The 18,632-nt window shown below is 53.0% G+C and overlaps 1 protein-coding gene across 3 annotated transcripts in view; it reads left to right on the top strand.

Moving 5' to 3' along the window:
• Window positions 1-18,632, top strand: part of NUP62 (nucleoporin 62) — a 25,385-nt gene extending 6,753 nt beyond the window's left edge. For 2 of the 3 annotated variants that reach the window (XM_057713131.1, XM_057713133.1), the window contains one exon: window positions 15,896-18,632. In XM_057713131.1, coding sequence (XP_057569114.1) covers window positions 15,960-17,525 — 1,566 coding nt within the window. In that variant the 5' untranslated portion in view covers window positions 15,896-15,959 and the 3' untranslated portion in view covers window positions 17,526-18,632. The remainder of the gene's footprint in view (window positions 1-15,895) is intronic. The other variant, XM_057713132.1, reaches the window with a different exon arrangement.

Raw genomic sequence — 18,632 nt, 5'->3', positions numbered from 1 at the left:
GTAGTGCAGCCTGTACCCCTGCCTTGAGGTGGGCCTTGGATGCTCTGTATCCCCAGGGTCACGTGGGCACAGAGGAAAGTAGCAAGGCTTGAATGAATGCAGCCGGCTCCCACTGGGATGGCCAGTCATGGCGGGACCTGAGGGGAGTGAGAGAGAGAGGGTTTGAGGCAGAGGCAGAGAACCACAGCAGGAAGGCCTCACAGGCCCAAAAGGTCCCCCGGTCCCCGCTCCACAGGCGAGTGGGGACTCTCCCACAGGGAGCTTTGAGGGCCAGTAGCCAGCAGGGCCCCAGACCTCAGACCTGTTAGGTTTGTTCAAGAGCCCTTTGCCCTTCTCCTGCCTTCCCCCACCCAGAGCAGCAGTAGATTCCTGGGAAGAGGGGAAGGAAAGAGCAGCTGAGGCCCCCGCCTCACTCCAAGCCACTAGGAGCCTAGCCTGCAGCAGAGTGGGTGGCACCGGGTTGGATTTGAGGGTGAATCCTGAACCACTAAACTAGTCTGGAAGGTGACGGCGATGGCCTGGAATGTCATTAGGGAACGGGAAGGGGGTGCTAGACATGGCGCGCGATGGGGGAATGGGAGGTGTGGCATTGAAAAGGGTCACACTGGAGAGGCTCCTGGGGCCCCCGCTCAGCTCTGGGGTCAGACAGCTTTGGTCGGTCCTAACCACCTGGGCGGCTTTGGGCAAGTTACTGAGGTTCTTTAGCTTCAGTTTGCTCATCTGTAAAATGGGAATGCTGGTAGTTCCCACCTCTTTGGGTTGTAGTCAGTACAGGTTAAGCACTAGAAACAGGGCCCGGCACATAATAAATGTCCAGAAATGTTAGTGCGGTGATTGATACCCAGGGACAGGTGGGGGCTGTGGATGGTTCTGATCTCATAATCAAAGCCACCCCTGCCCCCCTCTCCTGGTTTCCAGAGAAACCATCTCCATGGCAGTTGCCTCTGCTACAGCCTGGACTTTTCCCCTCCTTCCCCACTGACATCAGTGCCTCTCCCCTGGGATGCTTGTGTTGATTACAGGAGAGGGACTGGGGAGGGAGCACAGCTGTGTGTGGTCTTGTACACACACACACACACACACACACACACACACACACACGTACTTCACAGCTGTGTGTGGTCTTGTGTACACACACACACACACACTTCAGTCCCTCTCCAAGTCTTGGTGGTTTATCTGTGCCAAGCTGCTTTTTTCCACTGGAGCCCCTGATGGCCTCAGCTGACTAGAGCATTTCAACTCCAGTCTCCTCCCCAGCTGGTCCTCGGCCAGCTTTACTCAGCCCCATAAGAAAGCATGATCTGTCTTCAGGACCAGCGCTGCCTGACCCTTGCCTGCTTCTGCCCTCTCAGCCCCACCCTGGCATCCCATGCTTGGTTGGTTTACTTAATGGCCGTGTTGACATACTCCATAATTCATGTCCATTTATTGCAGTGTACGATTCAGTGAGTTTTAGTACATTCAGAGTAGTGTATCCATCACCACAATCCAACTTTAGAACATTTTCATCACTCCAAAAAGAAACCCCGTACCTCTTATCAGTTGCTCCACACGCTCTCATCTGTGGGCAACCGCTAATCTGCTTTCTGTCTCTGTAGATTTGCCTATTCTGGGTATTTCATGTGAACGGAGTCATACAGTAGGTGGCCCTTTACGTCTGGTTTTCTCGGTTCATCCATTTTGTAGCATATATCAATACTTTATTCCTTTTTAAGGCTTAGTAATATCCCATTGGGGGGATATACTGCATTTTACCCATTCATTAATTAATGGACGTTTGGGTTGTTTCTGCTTTCTGACTGCTGCTACAGAATATGTGTATACTAGTTTTGTATGGACGTATGTTTTCATTTCTCTTGGAAGATACTTAGGAGTGGAGTTGTCAGATCATAGGATAACTCTGTGTTAACCTTTTGAAGACCTGTTGGACTGTTTTCCAAAGTGGCTGCATTGGCTTACATTCCCACTAGCAATGAATGAGGATTTGAGTTTCCCCACATCCTCACCAACGCTTGATATTCTCCACCTTTTTTTTTTTTTTAATTTTTTTAAAATAAACTTATTTATTTTATTTATTTATTGGCTGCATTGGGTCTTCATTGCTGCACACGGGCTTTCTCTAGCTGCCGCAATGGGGGGCTACTCTTCATTGTGGTGCGTGGACTTCTCATTGTGGTGGCTTCTCTTGTTGCAGAGCACAGGCTCTAGGAGCATGGGCTTCAGTAGTTGTGGCACACAGGCTCGATAGTTGTGGCTCATGGTCTTTAGAGTGCAGGCTCAATAGTTGTGGCACACGGGCTTAATTTCTCTGCGGCATGTGGTATCTTCCTGGGGCAGGGATCGAACCCGTGTGCCCTGCATTGGCAGGCGGGTTCTTAACCACTGCACCACCAGGGAAGTCCCCACCTTATTTATTATTGTCATCCTCATCCTGTTGGCACCAGTGAACTGATATCTCATTGTGGTTTTGATTTCCATTTCCCAATGGCTAACGATGCTTTTCCCATGCTAATCAGCCATTTACATGTCTTCTTTGGCATCTCGTGGTTTTGACACAAGACATTGAACACTGTTCCTCAAGGCAGCAGGTCCATGCCCATCTGAGCTTTTGCCTGGAATGAGCTGTTGATGTAACCCCTTCCCACCCTAACTCCTCCACATCCTTCAAAACAGGCTTAAACATGCCTTCTTTCTCTAGGACAGTGTCCTTGCCCCTCCCCTAAGATTCCAGTAGATTCTAACCAGAGCTCTTTCACAGTGTCTACCATGTCATGTAATAATTTATCTCTTTGTTACCCTCAGTAAACTGAATTATTTAAGGGCAAGGACGTTGTCTTATCCTGACTTTGACATTTTTGTTGACATTGAGCAAGTTACTTAACTCTAAAAGAGAGATGCTGATTGTACCTGCCCCATAGTAGGAGGAGTGAGAACTAAACTAGTTAGTACATGGAAAGCACTTAGAATAGTACCTGCCACAAAGCAACCTGAATCCGTTTATACAGTTAACAAGCATTTGCTGAGTGCCCGCAGTGGCCAGCAACTGTCACAGACATTGGGGTACAGCAGTGGAGACCACAGGCCAAAATCCTGCCCTTCATGGAACCAGTGTTCTAATGGGGAGACAGACAACAAACGAGATCCGTAAATGGAATATGTTGTATTTCAGATGATGCTGGGTCTTAGGGTTAGCCAGGGACGACCTCACTGAGTAGGTGAGATTTTACAAAGACCCGAAAGAGGGAAGGAAGTGAGCCATGGGCCATCGGGGGGAAAGTGTTCCAGGGAGAGGAAACAGCAAGTACAAAGGCCCTAAGGCAGGAGTGCTTTAGGCATGTGTGAAGAACAGCAGGAAGGCCCATGGGGCTGGAGTGAAATGATGGAGGCAGAGCGTGGTTACAGGTTGGGGCACCCTTTGGCTATCGCGAATGATGCTGCTGTGAACGTTTGAGCACAGGTTTTTGTTTGAATACCTGTTTTCAACTCTGGTAACCTTTCCTTTATCACATTTATAACATTCTGGGTTTTTGAGGATGGGTGGCCATGCCATGTTGTCATTGTTTGCCCAGCCCAAGGCCCATGGTGTCCTAAGTCTCAGTGGATGTTTGTTGACAAAATAAATGAGGTATATTTGTGAATTATCCAACACATGCCAGCACACAGTGGCGTGGAATGGTTGGTGCTTTTATCATCGTGGGTTTTGTTTTTTGTTGTATTTGTTTGGCTGCGTTGGGTCTTTGTTGCTGTGCGCGGGCTTTCTCTAGTTGTGGCAAGCAGGGGCTTCTCAGTTCAGTGGCTTCTTTTGTTGTGGAGCACGGTCTCTAGGCGCACGAGCTTCAGTAGTTGCAGCACACAGTCTCAGTAGTTGTGGCACGTGGGCCCTAGAGTGCAAGGGCTTCAGTAGTTGCAGTGCATGGGCTCTAGGGCACACAGGCTTCAGTAGTTGTGGTGCACGGGTTTTAGTTGCTCTGCAGCATGTGGGATCTTCCTGGAGCAGGGATCGAACCCATGTCCCCTGCACTGGCAAGTAGATTCTTAACCACTGCGCCACCAGGGGAGGTCCCTATCATTTTTTAATAAATGCAGTTGGTACAACAGATTAGCAGAACTTTCCTAATTTCAGGTGCTGGCAGTTTGTAGGGAAATGGTTGTTTCAGGCACTGCCAGTTAGAATAAAAGCAGATACAGGCAAGTTGGAGGACAATTTGGTTGTCCCTAGTAAACCCAGATGCAAGTATCTGTGGCCAGCAGTTCTTCTGGGACCTGCCCTGGAAAAGTGTCTGTGCCTGTGCCCGAGAAAGCATGAGTGAGCATGCTAGTTGCAGTATAGTTTATATTAAAGAAAAATTAGGAGCATCCTAAATGCCCATCGGTATAGAGGCATGGATAAACAAAATGTGGTCTGGTCACACCATGGACTGGTTTACAGCAGCTAGAAGGAATGAAAAACCTGTCGAAAACTACAGATTGTGGAGTGACATGCAGTGTGATCTCCTGTGTAGCAGAGAAAACACGTGAATAAAATCATTTCCTCTGTCTGTGAGCACATGCACAAATACGGAGATAAGAAATACAAGCCGCTTTTAACCAGGGTACCTCATGGCGGCGGGGACCAGGGCGGAGGATAGTGTTCAGGGGACTCTTAGCAAAAAAGGACTGGTGTATTGATTGCACAGTCAAAATTTAAATGTTAAAAATGCAGTTGGGGCGGGGCAGAATCTTTCAATATAAGAGAAACAAAATGGTTTTTGGCAAAAATGTAGGAGGCCAGTACCTGAGTAGTCCTCAGATCTCGTCCAGTCCTATTATTTTATATTGGGTGGTTCTAGAATCTTCCTTAAAATCTACTCCTCTGGTTGTTTCCTGACTTCTTTTCCACACACGTCTCACCTGGTTTGTTTTCCCTGTGGGGAAAATTGCTGTTTGTCCCACCACCTGAGCTCCTTCGGGTGCAAGTTTGGGCCTCAGGAGTAAGGAGGAGAATGTAATTGCTCATTAGCTGTGAAGTGACTTCTTGGGGTAGAGAGAGTATTTTCCAGGGCAGGAAGGAAGAAGAGAGATGGCTAAGAACCTCTGAATCCAAGAAGTATTCAGGTACCAGCTGGAGGCAACCCTGAGGAGCAAGCAGCCATGGGGTACAAAGTGGCCCCCCTCTGAGAGCGTCTCCTGCTTCCTCCAGTGCGGATGGTAGCCTGCCGAAAATGACTTCTAGGATACAGTCAGTGAGAAAAGAGGAGAGCACAGCAGTGCTTCTGGCACATGCAGCCTTTTGTGTGCAGCGGGGGAGAGTGCGAACTGCATTTGCTTGAACTCAGCCAAAATCTCTGGAAAGAGGCACAAGAAACCTGAAAGCTTGTCTCCAGGGAAGAGAGGGCAGGGGAGGACCACAGAGACCATGGAATTCCCTTTTGTACCTTTTGAACATAGAACCATGTGAACAAACTATCTCTTCACAAAAAAATTTAATTTTCACTTTAAGAAATGCCCAGTATGTCATTGGGTAGGTTGGGAAATGGAACACGTGTGACAGTGTCTCCTGGGCAGTTAGTATGCAGGGACATTTAGGGATCAGTGCGTGTGACCCAGACAGGCAGTGAGGCTTTCCACAGCCCCTCCCCTCCACACAGCAGACCGACAGACGGACACGCCTCCTGTTTGTCTGTCCGAACAGGTCTGTAATGCTTAAGGAAGGTTCATTATACCTGGGAGGGTGAGAGGCCTCCAGTGAGCTTGTTTGCGGGGAGGAACAGGCCTGAGGAAATTAGGACCAGAACCCCAGGCAGCTTAAGGAGGTGAGAGGGCAGTTGAAAACTGTATCTACCTGGTCTCTATCCCACCCTCCCAGTTGGGGACATCTTGTGCTGTGGAAGAGAGATGGCCTTCAGATGGAGGGGAGCATTGAGGTTTTCATGCCGCAGATTGGCTTAGAAAAGCCTCCCTGCCCCTCTGAGGCTCCGTTTCCTGCACCCGGGATCGGCCAGGCCCATCAGGCGGGGCGGTGGTGTAAGGGCCAGAGTGGCCCAGGTCACTGAGGCGACTGCTAGCATCTTGCCCCACCCCACCCCCCCAGCAACCTGGGCGACTTTCAGAATGTAAATCAGATCCTGGTACTTGAGAACCTTCCCGTGGCTTCACACCGCACTCTGATGTGGCCACACTGGCCTTCTCACCACTCTGGAGCCTGGAACCATGGAGACTCTCCCTTGGCTAAGGTCTGGTTGGCAAGCTGCACATCGCTGGTCAGTTGATTTCATTCTTGAAGGGCAGGCGGGCTCTCTGGGCTCATCTGTTGCCTGAGGTTTAAAGGGGTTTTCTTTGACTCAAGGGAGAGAGGGGATCCGATTTAGGAGAGAATTAAGCAAGAGTTAGTGGGCTTGGGCTTGACACGTTGGTGAGACATGTGGGAGGAGATGATGGTCGGGGACAGACAGAGAGTCCCTGTACTAACACAGCAAAGGTACCGGCGGGACCAGGTGTTTGAGCCTCAACGGGCATCAGATTTCCCCGGGCAGGGCTGCGCTGGGCTGGGCTGATAACCAAGGGCAGTGGTTCCCTCAGTCTCTGATTTCCTCCCTCGTCTCTCCCATCTCTTTACCCCTCCTCTGGCCTCTCTGAGCCTGTGGCCACACTTCCTCCAAGTCTTAAATAAATAGCTAATTCCGAGGGCAAATTGTAGTTGGTACAGACAACGTCTGTCCTGCCTGGATGCTGTCTGGGCTTAGCATTGTTGGCAGCGCCACCAGGTGGCTGAGGGCGGAACGCCAGGAGCGGTTTCTCCCGTCATGTTCCAGAACCACATTAACTGCATTAAGAAGTTAACATTTCCTGGGCCCCAAGGATACAGCAAGCACTGTGCTAAGTGCTTGACACAGATCAGACCAGTCCATCTTCACAGAGACCACACGATTCTGGAGCCGTCATCCTCTTGTTTTCAGATGAGGAAACTGAGACCCGGGAGATGAACTTAGAACTAAGAACCCAGGGCTAGGAGTGGAGTAGCAGGTACTTGGGCCAGCAGGCTGCAGCACCTACTTCTCATTGCTGCCAGACAACTGACAGAAGAGAACGGGCAAGGGCCTCTGCCTGCAGAGTGCACAGAAGTGCACGGGCTGGGCTTCTCATGACCTCTGTGGGCCTGCTGCCCTCCTCCGGGCCCATCAGTGAACTAGACAGACTTGGGCCTCATCAAGGAACTCTGGGAAATGGAGGCCTTTAGCCTGACTCGTTGCTGCCCCAAAACAGAGAGTTTCTGTTACGAAGGAAGGGAGTAGCTATGGGGGTGACAGCTGCTTTTGCTCCCGTGGATGAGCCTCATGGTGGGAGGGTCACTTCTGAGGTGAGAAGATGAAGGACTGTGGCAGGGTCGGGAGGGAAGCATTATCCCAGGTTTGTGTCCAGTGGATGGACTGGCTGCCAGTCTGCCTCTGTGGCCCTGCCCTCAAGCCCACTCCATCTGCAGCTGTGCAGAAGCTGGCCTGGAGGTGTGTCACTCCCTCGGCCGCACGTCCACCCAGAGCACCCCACTCCTCCTTAAAGACTTAATTGTGACATCTCCCCCTCTCCTGCCCCAGAAAGACCTCAGTTCCCTTCCTGGGACTAGTGTTCACTGCTGTGTGACCTTGGAGAGGTCACCTCACCTCTCTGAGCTTGTTTCCCATCCAGGAAGGGTTCAGTGTGCTGCTTGCTCCCTAGTGCTCCTGGCCAGGTACCACTTACATAGGCAGCACTCAGTAAACGGTAGTCAGTATTAGTTCCCAGGCTGCCAGTCAGTCACTGTTATTTACTGGGTGCCTGCTGCATGCCAGGCACTGATCTAGATGCTGCAGATACAGCCGTGAACAAAACAGGGAAATCCTGCCCTGTGGGGCTGACACCATCACCACCACAAGCCCTCCTTGGTGCTCCCAGGCCACCCTGTCCCTCTCCTCCGTCATAGATGACCTGTCACTGCTGCGTATCACACACATCCACGCACTGAAGTTGCCCCAGTGGCTGGGGATGTCCGGTTTTTCAGAATCACAGCTGTTCTTTCCCCACTAGCTCCACAGCTGCCAGGGCCCAGTGATTGCAACACCCTTGTGTCTTCCTTGGCTCTGACGCACAGAGGCGGGCCTGCCCTGGCCCCATCACCCCTCACTCCTGCCCCTTTCTCAACCCCAACTCCAGGATGTGTTTCCCCTCCACTTCTCTGTATTGAGTTCCACCCTGTGCTTTCTTTGTCCTCCACCCCGTATTAGTTTCCTATTGCTGTAGTAACAAATTACCACAAACTTAGCGGTTTAAGACAACACAAATATTTCCTCTAATAGTTCTGGAGGTAAGAAGTCTGAAATGGGTGCACAGGGCTGTGTGTTTCTTCTGGGAACTCTGGGGGAGAACCGGGGTTTTGCCTTTTCCAGCTCCTAGAGGCCACCTGCTTTCCTTGGCTCACGGCCCCTTCCTCCATCTTCAGAGCAGCAGTGTAGCAGCTCTTGGAACATTCTTCCATGGTCACAGTGCCTCCGGCTCTCCTTTTCTGCCTCCTGATTCCACCTAAGAACCCTTGTGATCATATAGAAAGCCCACACAGGTAATCCAGGATTATCTCCCCATCTCAGAAGCCTTAATCACATCTGTGAAGTCCCTTTTTGCCATATGAGGTCACATATTCACAGGTTCCAGGATTGGGGTGTGGACATGTTTAGGCACTGTTATTCTGTCCACCACACACAACCCCTCCCCCATATCCTTTTTTTTATATATATATAAATTTATTTATTTATTTATCTTATGTATTGGCTGTGTTGGGTCTTCGTTGCTGCACACGGGCTTTCTCTAGTTGCTGTGAGCAGGAGCTACTCTTCGTTGTGGTGCACTGCCTCCTCATCAGGGTGGCTTCTCTTGTTGCGGAGCACAGGCTCTAGGCGTGTGGGACTCAATAGTTGTGACAATATGGGCTCAGTAGTTGTGGCTCACAGGCTCAATAGTTGTGGCACACGGGCTTAGTTGCTCCACGGCATATGGAATCTTCCCAGAGCAGAGCTTGAACCTGTGTCCCCTGCATTGGCAGGCAGAGTCTTAACCACTGCGCCATCTAGGAAGTCCCCCCCATATCCTTCTTAGTCTTTCGTTTCTTCTTGGTCCAAGGCTGAGGTCCCCCCATATTCATTCCCAGACAAAAAACCCTGTTCCTGGTATGTAAGGAAAGGGGCTGGGGTAGGCAGGGCAGGAAAGGAGAGCCCAGGGCTCAGTAACAGTGCCGCCTGCCCCCAGCCACACTGGCCTCCTGCTGTCATGGTCCCACCGCAGGACTTCGGAATGACTCTTCCCTCTGGTTTCAGATGCTCTTCCCTCTGGCTGCCTCTGTTAATCCCCTCACCCCTGCACCGGCACCTCTGCTTCCCAGCTTCCCCTGCCCCTGCCCCACTTGGTCTTTTCTCCATGATGCTGAGCCTCTTCTAACACGCGGTGTAATTTCTCTGTGGTATGTGTTGTTTTCCTGTCTGTCTCCCCCACTGGAATGTGAGAGCAGAGACTCCTCTATCTCATCCACAACCGCATTTTCGGGGCCTTGAATAGTGTCTGTAACGTAGTAGATGCTCAGAAATACCTGTTGTATGAATGACCGTTGTACTGCAAAGAATTTGTGTGTTCTCTGTGACCCAGCCCCCCTCAGGGGGCAGACCATTTTTCCTCTCTGTGTTGTCATCACTGTACACAGGGTAGGGCTGAGTAAATGCTAGAGTGAATAAAGCAGATGAAGTTCAGATTTGGAGAGGCAGAACTAAAGACAGGTAAGGTTGGTGGACCTGAGCAAAGGTGGAGGTGACGGCAGAGAACCCTGGTCCTCGAAGCTGGGGCTGGGCTGTGTCTGTAGGTGGGAATCCCAGACTCCCCGGGGCTGTGCAGGCGGCCAGATGTGGTTTGGAAAATGAAGCCAAATGCAGGGCTGGTGGCTCTGCCAGTAACTCCCTCGGTGACCTCGAGGCAGTCTTGGCCTCCGTCCCATGTGGACGAACTACCCCAGCCGCGGTCATGGCTGCCTGACTCTAAGCACCTGGCCCTGGCACGCCCTCCTTTCTTCCCAGGAAAAGGCACCACTGCTCCAGTTTTTGTACTTCTCCGCTTCCCCCCAGGCAGCATCAGCTTCTCTTTAGGAAAGCTCACCCCTTTGGTAAAAGTGGAAGGGCCCTCACAGAGGGCAGAGGGCTTTTTTTTCCTTTTTTTTTTTTCGGAGCTCACAGTAGTGTGTATTTTTTTAGCCACGTTTGTGAGAAACTCCCAAAGTTCTTGTCGGTGGCTTTGTTAACGAGGACAGACCCTTCAGAACTATCACTTTGTCTCATTTTGGTGCAGACGCATACATGTCCCAACCTGGGGTTCTCGCTCCTCTGTCCCCAGGGTCCTGGCTCAGGCCTTGGCCTCTTGGCCTAGACTGACCCCCAGCCTCATCTCAGCTGCCCCACCTCCAGCCTCTACCCCTCCAGTCCATCCCCTACCATGTCAGTCTTCCCCACACTTAAAATCCCTCTGTGGCTGCCTCAGAATAAAGTCTGGCCATTACTGTGGCATCAGTGGCTCTGCCAGATTCTTTGATCACATCACAGGGCACCATACACACATGTAGTCACAGGTCCCCAAGACCACCCTCAACTTCTGTGATTCGCTGGAAGGACTCACAACTCAGCAAAGCTGTTACAGTAGGGTTTACTACAGCAAAAACAAACCAGGTTAAAATCAGCAAGGGGAAAAGGTATACAGGGCAGAGTCCAAGAGTGACCAGGTGGAAGCTCCCAGTTGTCCACTCCCAGGGCAGTCACACAGACAGCGCTTAATCCTCCAGCGGCGATGTGAGCACACGCGGGACGTTGCCCACGAGGGAAGCCTTGCTGTCCAGGGTGGCTTTAGCGTTAGTCACGCCGGCACCGTGTCACTGACCTTCGTTACTCAGTCTCCAGCCCCCAGGAGGGCAAGCTGATGCTCTGTGTCCCAAGACCCACCTTACAGACACTCTTATCAGGCAGGATGCTCCAACAGCGTAGAGGTTCTTGAGCCGGAACTGGGCAAGGGCCAATCCTTTCTTTGGAATGTGCAGGGTTCAGCCCTGCCCTGCACACATTCTCTCTCTATCTCACTCAGACCCCAGAGCCATGCCTGCTGTCAGCCTGTCCACCTCCACGCGGGCCCTCCTCTCTGTCTCCGGGCTGACCCCATGTCCTTAAACACTCGCTCAGGCATCTGTTCCCACCACCTGTGACCCAGCCCTGTCCCTATCTGCAGCCCTGGTACTGAAACTGACTTTTGCCGCATCTCTAGCTGCCTTCAGGGCTTAGGTCACCCCCTGGGCTTCACTCTGCTTGTCCGTCAAGGAGGAGAGTGGACCTGCTTTCAGGAATAAGTGAGCAGTAACACAGGATGGGCTGGATCAGTACGCGTTCACTGTTCTTAGTAGGCCCCTGGCATCCGAGGTGTTGGAAACAGATGAGGTGTTTAATAAATAGAGAACCGTTAAACCAGACAAGGCCCCATGGGAGATTATTTTCCTTGTGGTATAAAAAGCAAAGAACTTTCTGTAAATGCTTTTCTGAAAAATTTTAGAGGCAGCTTATTAATAGCAAAAGCTCTCCCCAGTGAGGTCTTGAGAACCGAGACACATGGGTGTAGCTGTTTGGATGCTTCTGGCTGCTGGTTACAGACACAGCTCAAGGTGGCTCTGCAGTGAGCTGGGGGTATGGGGGGGTCTCTTGAGCGAGAAGGGAACTGGGCAGAGCCGGGCGCCGGTGGTCCCGGGGGCTCAGGCACTTGCTGTGGCAAGAGTGAAGAAACCTTTCTCGGAAGACTCCAGAAGAGCTTTGTAAAAAGGTCAAGGCCAGGATCCTGCCCCTGGAGAGACTGATGGTGGTGGTCTGAGCAGCTTAGATTTTGAATGTATGTCCTAGGAGGTGGTGGGTCGGAGGCAGCCAGTGAGATCTGCTGACTCAGACCAGGCAGGCCCACCGGGAGGGCGGGCGGCCCCCGCTCCTCTCCCCAGAAGCACATGGCTGTGTGGAGGACACCGAACAAAACCAAGGGTCTGTGGTGGAAGGTGGGGAGGGGCAACTACATAGGCAGAGGGAAGAGGAGCCAGGACTCGTGGAGGCCTTCTCTGGGCCCCTCAGTTGTGACTTGTTGATTCTTCACCGTGCAAGGGGGAAGTCCGTCTCATTACAGGTAGGGAAACTGAGGCAGAGAGCGGTTTAGGAGCGAGCTATTCCAGGACCCACAGCTAGTGAGTGGCAGAAGCAGAGTTCAAGTCCAGGTCTTTTCTTCATGCCTGGAGACCAACTTCGTGCCCGAAAACAGGGAGTTGTCTTGCAGCTGTTTTTAGATGAAAAGAAAATAAGCACATGAGGGTGTGGGGTGGAAGCTGGGGTACAGAATAGCAGCCACGCCCCCCAAGCAGGGCTGCTTGCCCCGGGGGCGGGGGAGGGTTGCCATTTGATGAAGTCGAATTGAAGAGGGCTTTGCAGTACAGGGACGGGGCTCCAGGGCCCACCGTGGGTGGAATTGCAGGTTACTTCCGTCTGAGCCTCTCTCCCATCTGCGCGCTGGGGCCATCTCGACCTCTTTGTAGGACTGAGGAGGGGGTGTGATGTTGGCTGAGGAGGGGGTACACAGCACAGTGCTGGGCACGTAGCGCTGTCGGGGCCAGCGTCTGGCTGCCCCAAAACCACCGTCATCTGTGGAGATCTCCACACGAACGCACCTGAATGTGAGTGGCACGGCGGAATTAAGAAAATTCATACAAGAGTATAGGAAAGCATGGGGTCAGGGGACTCAAGACCAAGCCAGTCAAGAGTCCCGAGCTCTGATTCCCATAGCATGTTTATTGAGAAAGATCATAAGCATTCCAGCATTCTAGCAGAGACTGGATTATAAATCATGATAATGGACATCACAAGGCATATGCTTCAATAACAGAAAAAAGTAGAACACCTTGTTTTTTATGACTACTAGAGGAGTTAATCTTTAACTCGGAGCCAGAGCCTGGAGCCATGAGGCTGTGTGACCACTTTATCTCAGTCGGTTTTCCTTGAGACTAGTCTTGCTTTCAGAACTGCTTGCAGCCATGTAGCCAGTCATGCACTCTCAGGATTGTTACTGCAAGTCAGTGACCTCTGTGGTCCTCTACACTCATCTTCACCCCCTGGAATGGGTTACGCAGCCTTGAGACCCCGCTGAGCAGTGGCTGCCAGCCGTGAGTTCCTATTAAACTCGAGGTCAGCCACAACCCCGGGGCCTTTTTCCTGAGAACTTCACAGCTGGAGTCACGGCCCCTCCTGGGCTCCCTTCTTTCCTCACCAGCTTCCAGACACTCACCCCAGAGTGACAGTGCAGCGCGTGCCTACACCCCAGCACCCTCCCAACTCTGCCACGCTTGAGTGCCTTAGGGGCCACTCCCACTTTCCTAATGAGGGAGCTGAGTCCCAGGGAGCCCTAGAGAATCATGGGGTCCCCCTCATATTCGTCAGGCACTTTCTACTCCCCAGCTGTATTCATGTCTTGTGGCTGCTCTCACAAATTGTCACACACTTAGCAACTTAAAACTGCACATTTATTCTCTTGCAGTTAAGGAGATCAGAGTCCAAAATCAGTCTCACTGGGCTGAAATCAAGGTGGGCTGGTTCCTTCTGGAGACTCTAGAGGAGATTACGTTCCCTTGCCTTTTCTAGGTTTTAAAGGCCACCCACATTCCTTGGCTCATGGCACCTTCCTCTGTCTCCAGATTCAAAGGCCATTATTCTAATCTCCATTTCCGTCTTCACGTAGTCTATTCTCGAGTCAGATCTCTCTCTGCCTCCATTCTGTAAGGACACTCGTGATGATATTTAGGGCCCACTGTTTAACCCAGGATTATCTCCCCTTTTCAAGATTCTTAATTTAATCACATCTGAAGATTCCTTCTGCCACATATGGTAGTATATTCCCAGGTTCCAGGGAGTGGGACATGGGTATCTTTGGAGGACCACATCTTTGGTCCCAGCCTGGCACGGTGTTATTTCCACTTGCCGGCGCCCCTGCTGCCTTCAGCCCAGCCTGTGGTGTCCAGCCCCGCCCCACGCCCAAGTCACCTTTGGGGCAAGACAAGGTGTGATTTAGCACCAGCCTTGGGGAGATGTTTAATTCAGTCACCGCACCTGTCCCGCTCGAACTGTGATTCTAGAACCTGGCTATACAGGTTCGTTGGTTTTTCAGAGTGAATTTACACCCTATAATATGACGGTCTTTTTCAAACCAAGCTTATCAATTATGTGTCTTTATTATACAGACAGGAATGAACTTTTGGGAACGACTGCAAATTAGCAAGGAGACCATCCCACGTGTCGTCCCACCAGCCCCCGGCCACATCTCAGTGTATTTCTTTCCAGCCCTCTTTGTTCAGAGTGCTTCTGTTTTTCCACAGCTGAGATCACACTGCACTAGTAAATTTGCATTCTGCTTCCCTTTGTTGTCATTTCCTGCATTCCTGGAGTATAGAGGCCACGTCAGTGGGTGTAATGCAGATCTGCCTCTATCTGATACCTAAATTGATCCCCTAATTGGATGCAGGGAAACACCCTGTCATCTGGTGCCTGCGCTGGGTGAGGAGCTTCATGGATCAGGCCTGTGGCTGGGGGTCAGCTCCTGGTAGGTCACTGCAGCCCTCTGAGCCCCGTTTCCCTCATCTCGGACGTGGGGACGTAATCCCTGTCTCCAGAGTGTAGTGAGAGGTCGTGTCTGTGAGCAGCCTGCCTGGTGGTCAGTGCTCAGTGTGTGATCACTTACCTAAAAACGCCTCTATCCAGCATGCCCACTGACCCTTTCCTCTCCAAGTCACCTTTGACTTTCCAGCTAACGGATGGCTCTGCTCAGGGCTTTTTCACTTAGGAATTATGGAACTCAGTCAGCTTAAACTGAACTGGGGGCATGCTGGCTCACGGAGCTTCTGAGGAGGTTGGCTTGGGGCTAGTGAGCAGGACTGGATTTTCTGGGGGCTCTCGCGCTGTCTCCCTCTCCCCCCAGTCCCTTCTCTTCTCTCCTCCCCCCGCCGCGCCCCCCCCCCCCCCCGCCCGTGCTCTCTCTTGTGGTGGCTCATCTCCCAGTGCTCATCCTCTGTGCCCTGCACCTGCAGGTGAAAGAGGCCCCTCTCTAGCACCTGGAGAGAAGCCTGGGGGAGGTCTCTTGGCCGACTTGCATCTCCACATCCCCTTGAACCAGTGACTACAGCCAGGGGTGCAAAGTGCTCTGATAAAGCACTCGGGTCTCACGTCCACCCCTGAGTTAGAAGGAGGGTGGGGGACTGTGCCAACATGCCCTCCGTCCTCCTAAATGGTATGGGGTGTGCACAGAGGGGGCCTTTGGCACCCAGGGCCCTGCCATACAGCTCAGTTTCCCGGGGCCTGTCTCTCTGTGAGGTCCAGAAGGGCACTCCGGGTGGCGCTCTGCTAAATCAGTCTACCCCCCGCCTGCTTGCAGTCGGCAGGGAGACCTCGGGAGCAGGTCCCAAAGGCGCTTGTGTGCCTCCAATCCCACTCACCAGAAGCACCTCGAATCTGACCTCCTCCTCAGGGGCTGAGGTCAGTTCAGGTGCCTGCTCTCCGGCCTTCCCTTCCTCGGCAGCGGGGCTTCCACGGGGGCTGACTGTAGCCATGTGTGGCCCAAGCACATCCAGCTCCCAGGGCCTGACCCCCCGGGCAGGGGCTGTGCGTCCCGATTCTTCTTTCCTAGTTTATCAGGGCCTGGTTAGGCTACACGTTGGGAAGAGGGAGGGTGGCTGCTTATCAGAATTATTGAGTCCCGCCACCCCGCAGACCACTCCATCCTCTGCTGAGGTTGCCTTTGCAAAATTGCCATCTGATCATGTCACTTCCTCTGCTTTAAAAATCTCTCCAAGGTTACAGACGCCAGTGGATTTGCTTTGGGAGCCGGAGTAGCTGCTGCCACCAGAGTCTGGAGCCATGAGCGGGTTTAGTTTTGGAGGCAGTGGGGCCCCCACAGGTGGGTTCACCTTTGGTCCTACAAAGACGGCAACAACCACGGCTGCTACAAGGTTTTCTTTCTCCACATCTGGCACTGGCGGGTTTAATTTTGGGACTCCCTCCCAGCCAGCCGCAAGCACCCCTTCCACCGGCCTCTTCTCGCTCACCACTCAGGCTCCAGCAACACAGACCCCGGGATTCAGTTTTGGAACCACAACTCCTGCGGCAGGAGCAACCGGATTTTCCTTAGGGATCAACACCCCAAAGCTGAGCTTCAGCGGCACGGCCACCACCCCGGCCACGACGCAGCCCGGCGGCTTTGGGCTCGGCGGCAGCACCCTCACCAATGCCATCTCGGGCACTGTCACGTCCACCCAGACCTCAGCGCCCACCGGCTTTGTTTTTGGCTCCACCACCACGTCTGCGGCTCCGTCCACCACGCCTGGAGGCTTCTCGTTCACAGGTGGAAGCACGTCCCAGACTGGGACCTCCAGCTTCAATATCGGCCCCATGGGGAGTTCGGCCCAGCCCACGGCCCTCACCGGGCTGCCCTTCACTCCGGCCACCCTGGCGGCCTCCGGAGTGGGGGCCACACAGCCGGCTGCTCCCACACCCGCTGCTCCCACCACCAGTGCTGGGCCCTCGCTCTTTGCCTCATTGGCAACCGCTCCAACCTCATCCGCCGCCGCCACCACCGGGCTCTCCCTTTGTGCCCCAGCGACCACAGCAGGGATACCTGGAGCGGGAACGCTGGGCTTCAGCCTGAAGGCCCCCGGAGCAGCTTCCACCACCTCCACGGCGACGACCACCACTGCCACCACCACCACCACCACCACCACCGGCTTCTCCTTGAATATAAAACCGCTGGCTCCAGCTGGGATCCCCAGCAACACAGCGGCCTCCGGGACCGCCCTGGCCGGCCCCAGTGCAGCTGCCGGGGGCTCCGCCAGCCCCGCGATGACCTACGCCCAGCTGGAGAGTCTGATCAACAAGTGGAGCCTGGAGCTGGAGGACCAGGAGCGGCACTTCCTGCAGCAGGCCACGCAGGTCAACGCCTGGGACCGCACGCTGATCGAGAACGGGGAGAAGATCACCACCCTCCACCGCGAGGTCGAGAAGGTGAAGCTGGACCAGAAGAGGCTGGACCAGGAGCTCGACTTCATCCTGTCTCAGCAGAAGGAGCTGGAGGATCTGCTGAGCCCACTGGAGGAGTCAGTCAAGGAGCAGAGTGGGACGGTGTACCTGCAGCACGCCGACGAGGAGCGCGAGAAGACCTACAAGCTGGCCGAGAACATCGACGCACAGCTGAAGCGCATGGCCCAGGACCTCAAGGACATCATCGAGCACCTGAACACGTCAGGGGGGCCCGCCGACACCAGCGACCCGCTTCAGCAGATCTGCAAGATCCTCAACGCACACATGGACTCGCTGCAGTGGATCGACCAGAACTCGGCCCTGCTGCAGAGGAAGGTGGAGGAGGTGACCAGGGTGTGCGAGGGCCGGCGTAAGGAGCAGGAGCGCGGCTTCCGCATCACCTTCGACTGAGCGGCTGCCCAGCAGGTGCGCAGCAGGGGCAGGGCCTGCAGCGCTGTCTGGTTTTCGGGTTGCAATGAAGTACATGTTCTGCTCATTTGTTTCTTTCTTTCAAACAGTCGTGCTGTTGAGAGAACTGTTCTGTGGTTTGACTTACTGCCTTAGCGAATAGAAAGGATTCTCAGCGCTCCAGTCTAGGCAGCAGCCTCATAGGTGTGGTTTCTATGTGTATCATCTGTTTCCTAGATCCTCTCCACCTACTACAACCACCCAACTCCCAAGTGCTGGAGAAGCGCTGAGCTGCCTGAGAACAACTTGTCTCCCATCTGGGACTCCGGGCGGCCACTCTGTCCAACACAGTCATAGGTCCAGGGAGAAAAGACTACGGTTGAAGACTCTCCATCCTCAAGGAGCCAGCAACGTGGTATAAGTGTAACCAGTACAGAGAAGTGACTTGTGAATGGAACGGACAGTGGGCTGTAGAATTTCAAAGGAGGAAAGACAGGTCAGATGAGGGACTTGAATGAGGTGTTGAGAAAAGAGGTCTCACCTTGCCTCGCTGACACACCTCATCCTCCGGGTCTCTTAATCTTAGGCCTCACCTCCTCCAGGAAGCCCTCTCAGCCACCCTGAAGCTGGGTCAGGTGGCCGTCTCATGGGCCCCACACCACACTGAGCTTTGAAGCTCACACCTGTGGTAACACTCGCCACACTGTATTGTGCCAACTGTTTATTTCTCTGCCTCAGCATTAGGTTGTGAGCCCCTGTGGGCAGGGACTGTCTCCCTTGTGTCCTCAGCATAATTGCTGTCACACTTTTCAAACGCGTGAACAGTAGAGATGAAACCAGCATAAAACGTTAGTCCACAGAATGCCTGTTGAAGTAGCCAAGGTGCCAGAGGTGGCCACAGACTTGGTCCTGAACCTCCCAAAGCCAAAGCAATCATGGTCAGATCCAGTGAGATCCACAAGTGTCCAGAAGGCAGAAGCCAGCCAGCTGTATCCCAGTGTCTTTTGTATTTGTCTTTACACTCTGCTGTACTCTCTGAAATACCTATGGCTGTATGTTGCTTTTCTAAATAAAATAAAGTTTATTGTGGGAAAAAAAAGCTGCTATTAA

Source organism: Hippopotamus amphibius, chromosome 16 (genome assembly GCF_030028045.1).
Source record: "Hippopotamus amphibius kiboko isolate mHipAmp2 chromosome 16, mHipAmp2.hap2, whole genome shotgun sequence".
In the NCBI taxonomy this organism is placed as follows: Eukaryota; Metazoa; Chordata; class Mammalia; order Artiodactyla; family Hippopotamidae; genus Hippopotamus; species Hippopotamus amphibius.
This window is presented reverse-complemented; position numbering and strand designations above follow the sequence as displayed.